This window comes from Ahaetulla prasina, chromosome 1, assembly GCF_028640845.1.
Source record: "Ahaetulla prasina isolate Xishuangbanna chromosome 1, ASM2864084v1, whole genome shotgun sequence".
NCBI lineage: Eukaryota > Metazoa > Chordata > Lepidosauria > Squamata > Colubridae > Ahaetulla > Ahaetulla prasina.
The window spans coordinates 103,869,982-103,885,193 of record NC_080539.1 but is presented as its reverse complement, the minus strand read 5'-3'; the positions used below and the strand labels follow the sequence as shown (position 1 = coordinate 103,885,193).

At 37.2% G+C, this 15,212-nt stretch overlaps 2 protein-coding genes and 1 long non-coding RNA gene across 3 annotated transcripts in view; 1 reads left to right on the top strand and 2 right to left on the bottom strand.

Moving 5' to 3' along the window:
• MAP7 (microtubule associated protein 7) overlaps nt 1-617 on the bottom strand; it is a 107,218-nt gene extending 106,601 nt beyond the window's left edge. Inside the window, exon 1 of the mRNA XM_058171032.1 lies at nt 488-617. Coding sequence (XP_058027015.1) covers nt 488-557 — 70 coding nt within the window. The 5' untranslated portion in view covers nt 558-617. The remainder of the gene's footprint in view (nt 1-487) is intronic.
• The window catches only part of LOC131192189 (uncharacterized), a 50,883-nt gene that overhangs the window by 16,224 nt on the left and 19,447 nt on the right, over nt 1-15,212 (top strand). The gene's annotated exons all lie outside the window — the stretch shown is intronic.
• MAP3K5 (mitogen-activated protein kinase kinase kinase 5) overlaps nt 3,315-15,212 on the bottom strand; it is a 117,927-nt gene continuing 106,029 nt past the window's right edge. Inside the window, exons 26-30 of the mRNA XM_058171003.1 lie at nt 14,369-14,603; nt 12,155-12,267; nt 8,428-8,540; nt 6,438-6,514; nt 3,315-4,804 (exon numbers count right to left, since the gene is read on the bottom strand). Coding sequence (XP_058026986.1) covers nt 4,738-4,804; nt 6,438-6,514; nt 8,428-8,540; nt 12,155-12,267; nt 14,369-14,603 — 605 coding nt within the window. The 3' untranslated portion in view covers nt 3,315-4,737. The remainder of the gene's footprint in view (nt 4,805-6,437; nt 6,515-8,427; nt 8,541-12,154; nt 12,268-14,368; nt 14,604-15,212) is intronic.

The following is a 15,212-nucleotide window of genomic DNA, read 5'->3' as shown; positions in this document are numbered from 1 at the left end:
CAGGTATATTCATTCGCGAAGCCATTAATTCCCTTTGGAGATTCACACTTTCCTTTAGCCTGGGGATTTTTATTTTTATTTTTATTCCCGATGATGACATCCGAAGCATCGCAGTTCGAGTTAACAATAAAGTTGCAAACCACGAACCACCATCACCATCACCCATCATCACCATTCAACGGAGGGCCAGTTCTCCTCCCATCCTATATATATAATCTCAATATCATATATATAACATATATAACACAACAAGGCGCCGCTGCGTTCTCCCCGCCGAATGAGTGGCGCGCCACCAGCTCGGAGCGCACCTGGTGTTTACAAGTATCTGCGCCCTCCGCCTTCTGCATAACATCCGGATACAGTCCCGGACCAACCGGTCTCCGGAAAGGGAAGGGAGAGAGAGCGCTTGCAATCTCCCCAGGTGCGCTTCTTCCCGGGCTACCGGTTCGGGAAAGGGGAGAAGGGAGCGGGAGAAGGGTGGACGCACCTGCTTCGGCGGCAGAAGGAGCTTCGCTCCGTTGGTGGACGGCGGCGGCGGGGGTTGCCGACTCCGCCATCTCGCCTCGGAGAACTCTCGGCCGCCCCGCCCCAACAGCGCCTCTCTGCCCCACCCCCGGGAGGGAGGGAAGGAAGGACGGAACGTGGCCCGGGCAGGTGAGACGGAAAAAAATCTCTCTCGCGCGCGCGCGTCACGGCAGGCTTCCTTGCCCGGCTGAGGGAGATCAAAGTAAGGATTGGTTCCCGGGGTTTGTTCGCCCTCCAAAGCGCCCTCTGGCGGCCAAGTCAAGGAGTGACAGAAAAGCGACGGCCGATGCCCCTGTGGGGAGATATATCCCACCCCGCAGTTGTTGGGGATGGCTAAACAACACACTCAGGTTTCCACACGTCCGAATGACAAACGGACGAGCCGTCTTTTAATCTGGGGTAACTGTATTTGTTAGTTTGGGGTTCAGTACACCGTGCAACCCGGGAAAGGGCATATCTTGCTTCCAGGCAATGCCGATTTCCTGACAGTTGCAGACTTAGCTTCGAGATGCAGTAAAAGGTGGAGGAGCGTCGATGGCAGAACCTTTCCTTTTATGCAACTGCTGGAGGATTTGCTACCGAAAACAAAAGGGTTTCTCAATCTGAAATCGAACACGATAGGTCCGCTTAATAATAATAATAATATTAAAAAAGAGCAAACGCATCTTAATCTCTGTGAAACGTTTTTCTGACTAGTGTCGATTTCTTACATGTTTTTCGACTGCTTTCCTCGAGTCTGCGGCTTCACTAATATAATTCCATATATTTTTATTATTTATTTTAGCATCCCTTAGTGGCTTCTTAAGTCATCGGTTATATATACCACATATATATAATCTATATAAATATAGGGTATTTATATATATAAAAACCGTCCCTAAAGAAGCTCGAGCGAAAAATCGCGTGCAAAATATGTCTCCGCCAAGAGCAGCTACTAATTAAACTGGAAATCCGTTGGCCGAAATCTACAAAAAAAAAAATACTCGATAGACACGATGAGCAGTGAACTTTTGAATGAATTGGTGTCAAAGTCATGGGAGGTCGAGCGCGGGCTGATAATAGTAAAACGTTTATTCCATAGGGTATAAACTTGTGGTAGCAAGTTAATCAACTACAGCTTCCAACCGATGGAAAGCCTCGTAAATGATATTGAAACAACGTCAAAGAGATAACGCACAATATTTTCACCAGGAAGTGTACTTCGATTAGGATTCATTTTAGACCCAAGGTTGACTCAGCCTTCCATCCTTTATAAGGTAGGTAAAATGAGGACCCAGATTGTTGGGGGCAATAAAAAGTTGATTTTGTATATAATATACAAATGGATAAGACTATTGCTTAACACAATGTAAGCCGTCCTGAGTCTTCGGAGAAGGGCGGGATATAAATGCAAATAAAAAAATAAAATAAAAAAATGTTAAATAGACTTCCTGTTCTTTCAATCCTTATCAGGTTAAAATGGATCTGTCAAGGTCTTAAAAATTTTCTTCTTCTTTGCTACCGGCTTAAAGGATTCTTTATGATTTAAATGTTTTTTTCCAACACTTTTTAGCATCCATTAGTCCCAACAAATATGTTAGTATGCCCCTCCGTATTTTTATTTTACGCACCAGTTTTATTTGTGGGAGTGTTTGGAGGGCTAAACATGAAACCAGAGGACTTCTTCTGGAATGAGCTTCCTCCTGGACTCCGTCAACTTCCTGACCTCCGGGCCTTTCGCCGCGAGCTGAAGACATTTATTCTTCCGAGCAGGACTGGCATAACATGGGTTTTAAATTGGATTTTAAACGAGGTTTTATATCATGTCTTTTATAGTTTTAATTTGGCCAATTGTTGAATAAGTTTTTTAAATGGGTTTTATTGTATATTGTATTGTATTTTTATCTGGCTGTTAACTGCCCTGAGTCCTTCCAAAGAAAGACGGTATAAAAATTAAATAATAATAATAATAATAATAATAATAATAATAATAATAATAATATTATTATTATTATTATTATTATTATTATTATTATTATTATTATTATTATTATTATTATAATTAAAAACCCACATCTACAGTTTTGCTTGCTTGGGATCTGTTCTTTTCTAGCCAGACCCCAGAGTCTGGAGACCACCTTGATGGCACTTCTTAGCTCATAATGGAGATGTACAACAGTAAAGTAAATATAATTGAAATGCTTATGATATCTACGCTTGAACTGATAGATGACATCCCCCAGTGATTTTCATGTAGACCTTAAATGGGAGCAGACAGAAAGTAGAATCCTGATGAAAGAATAAAGTAAGGATCTTGAGCCAGATTTCATCCTACCACAATCACTGGCTTTATGGATACCCTGTACCACTGTTAAGGAAACACAACTCGAAAGTCTAAGGAAACTGCAGTTGCACAGGTGTGCAAACATGTATATACAGTTGTTAGGGCCCAGAACTGAGTATGGCCTTGAATGGCATATTACTTGGGTACACTCTAAAAAGGAAGCAGGGCAAATATTAAAAATAAATAAATTCACAATCAATATATTTTCACACCATATATATTTAATAATGTTTCTCTGTTAATTCACCGGCAACCTTTGTAGTTGAAATCTTCAATTACTAACGGTTTTTGAGCATTATATACAATCCCTGGTAATCGCTGTGTAATTCTGTACTACAGCAACTCCAAATAGTCATTCTTCTTCCGGTCAATATTTCTATTTTCATTCATTTTACCATCATCATTTTAATTTGTTTCATTTTTAAAACTGTAACTTGGTTTTAAAATAATCAAGAAATACGCGTCCTTTTTGTATAATTTTTTATTTCTTAAATGTGTATCACAATGATAGCTTTAAAACAAGCTAACAGTACTATATGTAATTCAGGCATATGTAACTGGTACAGTTCAATAATACATAAACAACACTAAAAAAGACACAAATACACTGTAGACTGGGATTTAAGTTACTAAAAATAAAACAATGTGACATTTAAGAAAGGATTGTTAAGTACCAAGTGGTGTAAAGGTCAGCATACTACAAAGAAAAACTATCAAATATGTTCTACATTATCATTTCACTTATGGATTCCATCTCAGTTTAGAAAAACGTCCAAGAATCTTAAGCAAAACATGTAGTCCTCAAGAAGCAATACTCATGGGTCTTTGTCTGCAATACCAGGAACCTTTCACTTCAAGAATGCTTTGGGTTGCATCAAAAACCTCTCATAAATGAACAGATGTCTCTTATTCCAACCAAGCTAAGGTCCCAGAAACACCTTGCCTAATACAGGCCCTGGTCACAAACATTAACCTGTAACGTTAATTTTCACATTTGATTTTGTTTTAGTAATACAGAGTTGTATACAACCTTACAAAAGTCCTGTATGCAGAATATGTTTAACTGATTGTGAAGGGAGACTGAAGTATTATGTGAATACTGTAATCTAATCAACTAACTCTTGGGAATCGTAGGGGGCTTAAATTCTAGTCAATTGTAGGCAGATACGGAAATGGATTTGGTAAGATTAATAGAGCACTCACTCTCTTTCCCCATTTTTGATACAGAGATAAAATCCTAGAAAGGCCTTGCAAAATCAGAGCTTTTTTAGTCACTCTGTCATTTTCCTTTTCACCTCTCACCTTGCTAATTTTTTAAAATTTGATTTTGATAGGAGAAGGAAGCAAGCAAGGCATGTTAGCCTGCTGACCCTCTATGCCAGGGCTATCAAACTCCCAGCCCCTAGGCTGGATGCGTCATGTACTGGCCACGCCCACGCCCGGTTTAGCAAAGGGGAAAAAAGTCCTGATACGTCATGTGATGCCACCGTGACAACATGAGTTTGACACCCCTGCTCTATGCAGTGATTATGAAGCTCTACACTAGGTCGCTGGTGATCATGTACAACTGGTGTAGGGGTTTCAATTAAGTACATTGGGATTCCCTTGGTCAACCATGTTATGTGAATATGGCTAGTAGTCTGGATAGGACTAATTTTGTTAAATATTATGTTAGAAAAGGAGAAGATTCCTGAAAATGTTTAAGATAAAATAATATTTAATGTTGGAGACCAATTTTTTAAGAAGAATAGGAATAGTTGCAGCCAGAAAGCTGCAGTGTTCTTTAGCAACAGTAAACAAATACTGGATTAAAGTGCAACAACTTCTCTTGGGGAAAAAATCCTGCAGGAAAGATCCTGTTTTGTGTTGAGATGGAAGATTGCCTCTGCTCAGGGGCAAGTGTGCTTCTCTCGAAAATCAGAGATTGCCTTCCACAGCGTGCATATAATCCCACCTCTGTAAAAAAAAAAAGTCCCAGCAGTTTTTAGTCAGTATCAAGTATCACAAAACACCAGCTACAGTAAAAAATAAATATGCCTAACCAGATTAGTGAATCTTAACAGCTATATTTATACAACATATTGGACTTGCTTATTTTTAACCTTGGCTAGTGTTTTGGTGGCTCATCATGTGAACCCAGTTCATTTGATTGTTTATGATTCAACCTAATCTGCAGATCCAGAAAATGGGTTAATCCAGCAATTAAATTATGCAGTCACTAATTTTAGTTCCTACTAATGTACAAGTGAAGTGAGGCAAATGATTATGGCGGGAAAGTGGGGGGACTTTCTCAGTCATGGCATTCCGTTTCTGGTATGCCTTAATGACTTTTCTGCACCAGGCTGCTTCAATTCACGCATACATTTTATATTCATTTTTTAAAATTTAATGTCTGCGTATGGTAATAGATTTTTATATGCTGCTGTCCTTATTAATATATTCTTTCATTCTATTTCAAAAAAAACTCTGTAATCCTCTCAGAAAGCTCCAATTAAGCTTGGTAGAGATATCCCCATGTCTTTTTTTCTCTCACAATGTTAAAACTTGTATTTTAGTTTTAAAGTCGTTGCTTTAAAAATACATTTCATTACCTTTCCAATCTTTTCTAACATTCAGGATCCAATGGCTTTAATTCTAGGGAACAGACTGGCCTATTACCATTTCAGCAATGCTGAACCAGTAATGCTCTGTATAATTAACTGAACCCAGCAGTTAATGTTTTTCATATATTAAAAAAATCAAATATACCATTTCACCAAGGCAAGCTTTTTGTAAGCTGCCTTAGGCTAAGGAATAGATTCAAGAAGACAGAAAAAATAAGGGAAGGGGGAAGGAAGTCAGAGATTGTGGTCATTTTTATTTAGTTAAAAGCAACAAATGAGAATGGATGTACTATGATGATTTGCATAAATAATTTAGCAGTTGCACTGTTGCAAAAAAAAAAGCTATTGTAAATACCAATGTGAATGCTTCTTATTTATTCAATGTCCCCTAGCCCTATTAATTGTTCATCAGCATCCCTAAAGTTTATTTCAATTATCAAAGTTATGAAGTGGTCTTGGCTAAACGGTATTTGTCATATTGTCCTTGTTGTTCCCAGATGTTCAATTTTCAATTGGAAGGTGTGGTGACTTCTTAGAACTGATCTACTGGGGGTGGATCTGGGAACAGGAAAAAAACTGTTCTTCAAGCAAAGGCTCATTTGTAGAGCATTAAATATAACCCAAATATTTGAAGAATTTAGAAGCCAGAATGCTTGTGATTGGGCCTGTCTAATCGAAACTATGTTACCTTATGCACAAAGTAAAGTTTTTTAGAGTATAAAACTAACATATGCTCAGCTACATCCATGTGCATCAGGGTTTTTTTTCTGTTTCCATATACTGTATAGTTATGTACTTAATATGTATAATGCTTTTTCTCTGTATTTTAATAATTTTATGGAGAAGTCTCTTAGAACATATGCACAATTTATTATAAATATAAACAATTAAAAAGTATTTTTATTCAATATTTGAACTACTCTTTAGAGTTTTCATTAAATAATTATCTACATGAATAGTATAAATTATTTTTTAAAAATACTTACCTGAGTCTAAGGCATTTTAAATCATCCCTGGTAACATAGCAGAGTACATCTGTCAGTGTATATTCTTCTGCTAGAAACTAAAAAAAAATAGAATTAGTAAAAATTATGCTGACAGAGCTGTAAATTGTGCACTCGGTTTTTTTATAATATGCCTGATTAATTAAAAATGTATATGTCTTGAAATGTGCATTGTGGTATCAAAATGTTTAATACAGTATACGTATAAAACTGTTTAATACAGCAATTCATTTTATGGCACATAGCATTTTATCACTGTTACAAAAACTAATTGATACGGAAATGAGCTGAATTCTCAAGGTCAGCCACTACAAAGAAATACAATCAAGCATGGTCAAATATTAAATTAATGAAATAATGCTATTTAGAAATTCCAGGCTTATTGATATCAATGCAAAAGTAATACATGTAAAATGTTCTACTAAAAAACGTTTTTGACCACTTTTTTATTGTTGTTTTCTAACTTTTCAAACTTGTTTTCTAAATTTTATTAGGAAAACACTCTGAAAAGATTCCACTAGCTTGACTAGTCTAACTGAAGTTTTCTCTTTGAAAGAATTCCTGTTAAAGGGATAAGCAAAACCCACATTTCATTCTTAATCAAGGCCATATGCCGGGCATGGGGGGAGTGAGTAAAAGATGTTTATAACCACATATAACCCCTCTCTTTTTTACAAGCATTGTAGTATGATTTACATGAAAAAAGGCAGGGCTTCAATCACACAGCCATGGCTATCATCTTAATTATTATTACATCCCACAGATAACAAAAGAGAAAACTTCGATTTATGATTACAGCTAATTTGGCACCAGGGATTCTAATTTCTAATCCTAAACAAACAATAAATAGGAGTTTCTTCCTAATTTTTAAAACTTGTCTTGCTGGCAGGAGAAATCAAGCTAAAATAAAGTTACACAAACCAGTTTATTAATATTATTATGGCCAGTAACCACCTTAAAGCTTAAAAAGTTGTTTAATATGGACTAGTTCTTACAGAGAATTCCTATATGAAGAATACTATGTGAGTACTCCTTTCATAAGCTTATTAAGAGAAAGTTGTAACCTTTAGAAAACCTCTGGTCTTTATAGGATTATATAATCTAAATAGACAGACATGTATTCATGTGTGTGATTGAGTAAACCATCATTTAGTTTTGTTTGTGGCTAATTTATATTGTACTTGTTCCAATTACCATAGTCAGGTTATACTAGTTGGTGTTTAGACGTCTCAAAATTTATTTCAATCTTTTACAATCTGTCATATTCTTGAGTATGTCTGTAAGACCCCCAATAAGGGAGCAATATGCTTGGGATCTATTTCAAAGTATTTTGACAACTGATTTCAAGTTATACAAATATAAAAATCTACCTTAAACATCTTAATTAAAATAAAAATGGCAGCATATAATTATATTTTATTTATTTATTAGATTTTTATCCCACCTTTATTATTTCTATAAATATTTCAAGGGGGTGAATGTAACTAATACTCTTTCCTCCTTCTATTTTCCCCACAACAACAACCCTGTGAGGTAGCTTTCCTGCGTAAGTAAACTAGGTAGAACTCATGGTTCCCCGTTTTCCAGCATGGTGCCTTTTACACACTATTTTTAAATATCTTAGAATATGAATTAGAATTAATCACTCCCAATATTGTAAAACATTCACTATCTTGTCACAGAAGATGTCATACAATAACTTGAAAAAAATAACTTCTGACATGTAGGGTGGGTGGGTAATTTTGTTTTGTACAAGCTATTCACCCTTAGATAAAAGATCAAAAATTTCATGTAAAAATAGCCCTAAATTCAATCCTGAGCAGCATTTTTTTTTTGCTTTCCATGATTTATTTTGTTTTTGCAACATTATCTTTATTCTTCTAAAACTGCAAACAAAACAAGAATTAAATGTTCAGTGCTACTTAGGCACTGAACAACAACAACAAAAAGACCCAAGAAACATATTTCCTACCCTGTTTATAGTTTCTTTGTCAGCACCATGAACTCTCAGCCAATTAATAAGATCTGGATCCTCAATTTCTCTGTCCTGTGTACTAAAGTGAGAGACAGACAAGCCAGGAATATCTAGAAAAATGTTGACACAAGTTAGCATAGTTATAAGATGATACACAATTCCAAATATAGCTACCCTTTTTCCAGACAAATTTATAAAAATTGTACATCACACACTCCATTCCGAGGCGTTCCAGATTAATTGAACTAGAATTACCATCACTGTCAGCAAATATTGTTATTATGGTAGAAACTGGTTGGGGATGATGGGAGTCATAATAAAGACACATTTAGAAAACACCACATGATAAAAGAGCGATTTATCTTTAAAATTAGCCTTGTACACATAAGTGAAGCATGAGGTAAGGATTATGAATTTCAGTACTGGATTGGTTTTAATGATGATTCTAACCATAATAACCTTAATTAGCCAAAAAATGTTTTCAAGAGAAGGAACCTGTTCTGAAAGTAGCATATAGTTATAAAGTAGTTATAACAGTTTAAATAAATCTTTAATCTGTACAAATACAGTGAATATTTCAGTCATACTTTTGCGGATTACAGATACAAATCTATACTGAATTCAATTAAACTCTCTTGGCTTTATTTTGGAATTCTCTCATAACACTTTAAAAACTGCATGCTAAATCAGACCAAAATCAAAAAAGATCCAGCATTTCATTTGTATCAGTAGCCATTCAAAGGCAGAGATGAAAATAAAAATGCAGGGAAAGATTGTTGTTGATGTGTCTTTTGTTAATACCAGAGGTTGTGTCAAACCTTGGCAACTTTAAGACTTGTGGACTTCAAGTCCCAGCATGGCTGGCTGGGGAATTCACAAGTTGCCAAAGTTGCCAAAGTTGGCTACCCCTGGGCTACAGTATATAATTATTTATTAATAACTGTTTTCCCATCTATTGGGCATTATGACTGGCTAAAACAAACCAGCAAAACCTCAATAAACATTTAAAAACTCATTTTAAAAAACATTTAGTTTAAACTGAAAAGACTCTTTCAGATTAAGGAAAAGACTTAGACTCCTTTTTTTGAAAGCCAAAAGTTGAGAGAAGGAAGGAGAAGGTGGTCAAGCCCTATTCATTGTTGAAAAACTAAGCATCAGTTAATTGTATCTAGTGAAATTTTTACTCATCTTTATAATTTAAAAAACCCTAATTCTTGGTTTTTCTTGAGAGGAGTAGGAAACACATCCACCCAGCTGCTTTGCTGTGCTTCCTTCCTATCCTAAGACCAACAGGAAATGATGCTGCCCTCAATCTTTTATCTTTCTGGATATCCATCACTCCATTCCAATCACCCATTAATATATGAGTTTTATAATCCCAAGATGTTATTCTTTTATGTAAAAACTTATAAAATTTTTCTTGTTGTTGATTTGGTGCATAAACTCCTATTAAAAGTATCTTTCTCCCCTCCAATAAAAGTTCAATGGCAATATATCTTCCTTGATTATCCGCCTCAATTAATGTTGCAGATAAATTACTTTTTATATAAACAACTAGTCCATTCTTCTTTTCTGTAGAAGATGCAACAAAATGTATTCCCAATTTTGAATTTATCAAATATTTCTGGTCTAATGTTCTAATATGTGTTTCTTGTAAACATACAATGTCATTTTTAAATTGCTTCAAATAATGAAATATCTTTCTTCTCTTTTGTGGTGAGTTTAATTCATTAACATTCCAAGATAAAAGTCTAATTGCCATTATCAGCGATCGGAAACTTTTGAAGCACCAGCCGCAAATCATATCTTTCTTTGGGCCTCCCACTGTTTCTGTCTTGGTAGTAACAGATTGAGCCTGTTGAGCCTTTTCTTCTTGTTCCTTGCGTTTGACAGCCGCTCTTGTCATCCTTGGCTCTTTTGGAATCTCTGATCTCATCTTAGACACATCCAATAATACTTGTAAAAGGACTTCTTCCATTACTATCACTTCTTTTTCTTTAATTTTGCCTTCCTTTCTCCTACCATCCGATGCTGCCCTCAATCTTGCTGACTTCCCAATATATCCTTTCCTGGACATCCGGAAAAGTCTGTTCTGCTGTCGTCTAGACAGCTTTAACACACAACATTATCTGAGTCTCGGTTGAAATTCCAGTCTTATCAAGCATGATTCACTATGGGAGAAGCCTCTTCCAATTGACACATATAGTGCTCTGATTACTTCATTGATGCATTACCATTTTTTTTCTTTTTGCTGTGAACCAGCTGAAAGCCAAATGAAAGAGATAAGTCCTTTCCTTTATTCTTCCAACTGAATGAATTAGATTGAATGTATTAAAGAGCCGTGGTGGCTCAGTGGTTAGAATGCAGTATTGCAGGCTACTTCTATTCACTGCCAGCTACCAGCTATTTGGCAGTTCGAATTTCACCGGATCAAGGTTGTCTCAGCCTTCCAACCTTCTGAGGTCGGTAAAATGAGCACCCAGATTGTTGGGGGCAATATGCTGACTCTGTAAACTGCTTAGGTAAAGGTAAAGGTTCCCCTTGCACATATATACTAGTCGTTCCTGACTCTAGGAGGCGGTGCCCATCTCCGTTTCAAAGCCAAAGAGCCAGAGCTGTCCGAAGACATCTCCGTGGTCACTTCTTTTTCTTTAATTTCGCCTTCCTTTCTCCTACCATCCGATAGCTAACTGCTATCCGATAGATGATTAAATGCTAAAGGTGCATGGAACACTGTTACCTTCCCACCAAAGGTGGTTCCTATTTTTCTACTTGCATTTTTTATGTGCTTTCGAACTGCTAGGTTGGCAGAAGCTGGGACAAGTAATGGGAGCTCACCCTGTTACACGGCACTAGGGATTCGAACCACTGAACTGCCGACCTTTTGATCGACAAGCTCAGTGAGCCACCGCGTCCCATAAACTGCTTAGAGAAGGCAATAAAGCACTGTGAAGAGGTACATAGGTCTAAGTGCGATTGTTAGTGCTATTGCTATTAGGACAAGGACTGGTTAGTCAGTTTCAGTGCTTTGCAATCTATACACTGAGACCTATTTTTTAAAAAGCGTCTCTAAAAGCAACATAGTGGTCTTCCCTTATAGCCCAAAAGGAGCGAGGAGTAAGAGAGCAAATCAGAGGCTGGGTGGAAGGGGTAGTCCCACAGAAAACCTGCAGAACCAACTGGAGTTGCATGCTGACAGAGACTTTGGTCATTTCAGGTTGCCTCAATCATGTACATTAACGTGAGGTATATTGCCTCTGGAGGAGACAGAAAATACCATTTACAGAGCGAGTTGCAAGTATATGATGAGCTGCAGATGCTGGCATGTAGGAATACCATCTGGAAATGGGCAGTAGGCAATGCTTACACAGGGGTGAAAAGTGTATGTGATTTTGTCCAAAGTGAATGCATACATGCAGGATAGTAAAATTAACTGGGGGTTCATTCATCCCTTTTAACTAAAAAAGAACAAAAATATGATAAAGAAGCCATAGACAATTTCTCTTAGCTAGTCGTATCTCCTTTCATGCTGTAAATAGGTATGTGATATTTTTATTTCAATTGATTAACTGACTAAAAGGGACTTTTAGCTGGTGAAAAAGTCACCCAAATCGGGGGAGGGGGGGGAGCAGTATATTGAAAGCAGTACATTGGAAAGGTTTGACTATATTGGTTTGAAAAGTGCCTTGAAGAGCAATTACTTTTGAGGAGTTCAAATAAGCACCTATTGGTTGAGTCTTAAGCTTTAGATGTTTGATCTCCTGTTCTTTTTGTTCTATAGCATGATGCAGGAGGGCTTGAAATTCTCTTTCCTTCTGCACTAGCTCTTCTAGTAATCTGTTAAAAATGAAAGAGAAATGAGAAGGAGTTAAGTATAATTAGTTATTTGTTAAGAGCTAATCAATATTTTCGAAAAGTGTAGCTGTTTCAGTATTGCATTAGCAATGGTCAAACACCCTCCCAATATCTTCAGGAATACTTCCACTGTAAGGGCAAACCTCTACTGTCTACCAGGAACAGGTTATCTGGACCACAAACACAATAGGCCCTTTTGTGCTTAGGTGTGACTAATATCCCCTTAAGTAAATTCATCTATTTATTTTATTACATCATTTCTCTCTGCCTATTGCATAAGTATTTCTAGGCAGAACATAGCAACATTATGAAGAAAACGCCCTGATTAAAAATTTAGTCAGAGAAAATATTCAAAAAACCACGCTGTGATTTACTAATGATCTTAGCTAATCTGCAAGATAAACCACAAGCTTCAGCCTAAGCATGAATCTTTAACAGAGTTTCCAGTGTTTGTAAGAGAAGAAAAAGCTAAAAGCCTAGCAGGTTATTGGCTGTTGGCTAAATATCCAAATGATTCCAGGAAAACTCCGTCTTTCGTTATGAATTGTGTTTCTCCATAAAAGAGCTAGTGTAGAAGTAGGAAATTCTCCCAGATTCTGATCTCCTGCTGGAATAATAGATGGAAATTGTGGTCAGAAAGGCCCCTGCCAGGGGTGAAGTGCTCCCAGTTAGGATGGGATTGGCCGATCCGGTAGCGATGGTGGCGGGTGGTTCGGAGAACCAGTAGCACAAATCCTTGGCCTCCCCGCCCATGCCCACCCAAATACCCGGTCGCCCACTTGCTGCTTCTTTTAAAAAATGCTTTTAAAAGATAAAAAAAAAGGTTCTGACGATCAGGCAGCTCAGCTGTGATTGTCAGAGCCTTTTTTTAACTTTAAAAAGCATTTTTACAACATATTGGGCTGAATAGGTTATAAAAAATGCTATTAAAATGTAAAAAAAGGCTCTGACGATCACAGCTGAGCTGCCTAATCATCAGAGCCTTTTTTTTTACTTTTAAAAGCATTTTTTTACAACCTATTCAGCTGAATAGGTTGTAAAAAAATGCTTTTAAAAGTAAAAAAAAAAGATCGCGCGCCGCAGCTGATCACCACTGCCACCCCGCGCGTTGTTCTACTTACCCCATGCCACCTTTTGGTATGCACTGCGCGTACCTCACATTTGGTGCATGGTGCAGAGTGCGCATGCACGCGCGCAGCCAGCAAACCGGTAGTAAACCTTTTCAGATTTCACCACTGGCCCCCTGCTTAGTTGTCAAGAAAAAGTATACCCAGTCTTAGGATTTTTAAAAATAGAATATGGGCTCTTAGTTTGAGTGAAGTAGGGAAAATTCTTGGAAGTGCTAACATCGCTCTCACTAAGACCATCATGCTAATTGGACCTACCTGATATACCTAATCTCAGTATTGCAGTACTTTTAGTCCGCTTCAGGGGCAATTCAACGTGTTGGTTATGAATGACAAAGTGTTTTATGGCTTGGGGCCTGGCTACTTGCAGCAAAAAGTTACTCCCGATAAAATCTGATCACTCCAGGCAGTGTCTACTAAAAGTGTCCACCTCACATGTGGCGCAGCGGGAGACCATTTGGAGGGAGGCACTTTCTGCAGGTGCTGCCCTCTTGTGGTACATCTTACTACTAGATCTAAGAACTCGGTCTTCTTTCTTGATATTAGGAAATCTTAAAAAAAAACAAAAACCACCTCTCTCAAAAGACATTTAAAACTAAGGAGTAAAGAATGGTTGTAACTGAGATGGTTGGTGGTGTTATTAATGTGATTAATACGGTATGGAATTATAGCGTGAGGATAAATGTGAAAAATATGTTACTTCAATATGGTTATTTATGGTTTTTCACATAATTTAAATATTAATGCGCTCATAATATCCTACTGAGGCAGCGTACTCTGTCACCTTCCACTGATTCAGGGCATGATTGGTGCATTATTAAAACTGGATTGAAATAAAGTAAACTGATTGATAAAGGTAAAGTGAGACAAAGCCAAAAAAAAAAATGTCCACATGATGCATGCATCCATTTTAAAACCTTGAGCCAGTTTTGTAAATAGGGGAAATTCAGACTCACCTATTAGTTTCCAATTTCAGCCTCCCAAGTTGAACATTGAGAGATCTCTGGGCAGCCTGAGAATCATGAGATACTGTTGAACTAAGGGTGCTCACTCCTGAGGTAGCTACTGCATCATCCAATACAAGGCAAGGACCCTGGACTGCTGCGTCAGGAGCATGTTCCTCTTCAGCTTCAATCTCATCTTGGTCTGCATGATCACTCTCAGATGCTAAGCTGAAGTGCGTCCTCAACTCTGTAAGAAATTGAATTGTTTATTATCACAACAATGAAATTGGAACCAAGCATGATGAACTCCATAACCTCAGAGCTGCTATTTATTTAGATCAGAGGTGTCAAACTCGCGGCCCACAGGCCAGATGCGTCATGCGCTGGCTATGCCCACCCACTTTAACGAAGGGGGAAAGTCGCAATACATCACATGACAACATGACGTCATGTGTTCGACACCCCTGATCTAGATGATAAACTTAAAAACACTTTTATATAATAAGTTGAAATTATTAGCCACACTGAAACTGACATGCAAATTTAGTTTTACTAGCCACAGTAAAGCTGACATGCAACTCCTGAAATAAGAGATTCCAGAGTACTTTATTAGCAGCAAAAAACAACAACCTTTCCTTATTTTTGAGAAATTTCTAACCCTCCTGTGTTCTCCCTGATCTTTGGATTCTGTTCACAGGATCCTTAGAGGAACCAGCTCTTCTGGAATCTAATGGTTATATATTTTGTTGTGAGTGGCAGAAATTTATCACATTATTGGCAAAATTTAATTTTTTATTTGAAAATTAAATTTTGCACATTGCTCTTTTTTTACAATATTTTAATATTCAAGATGAAT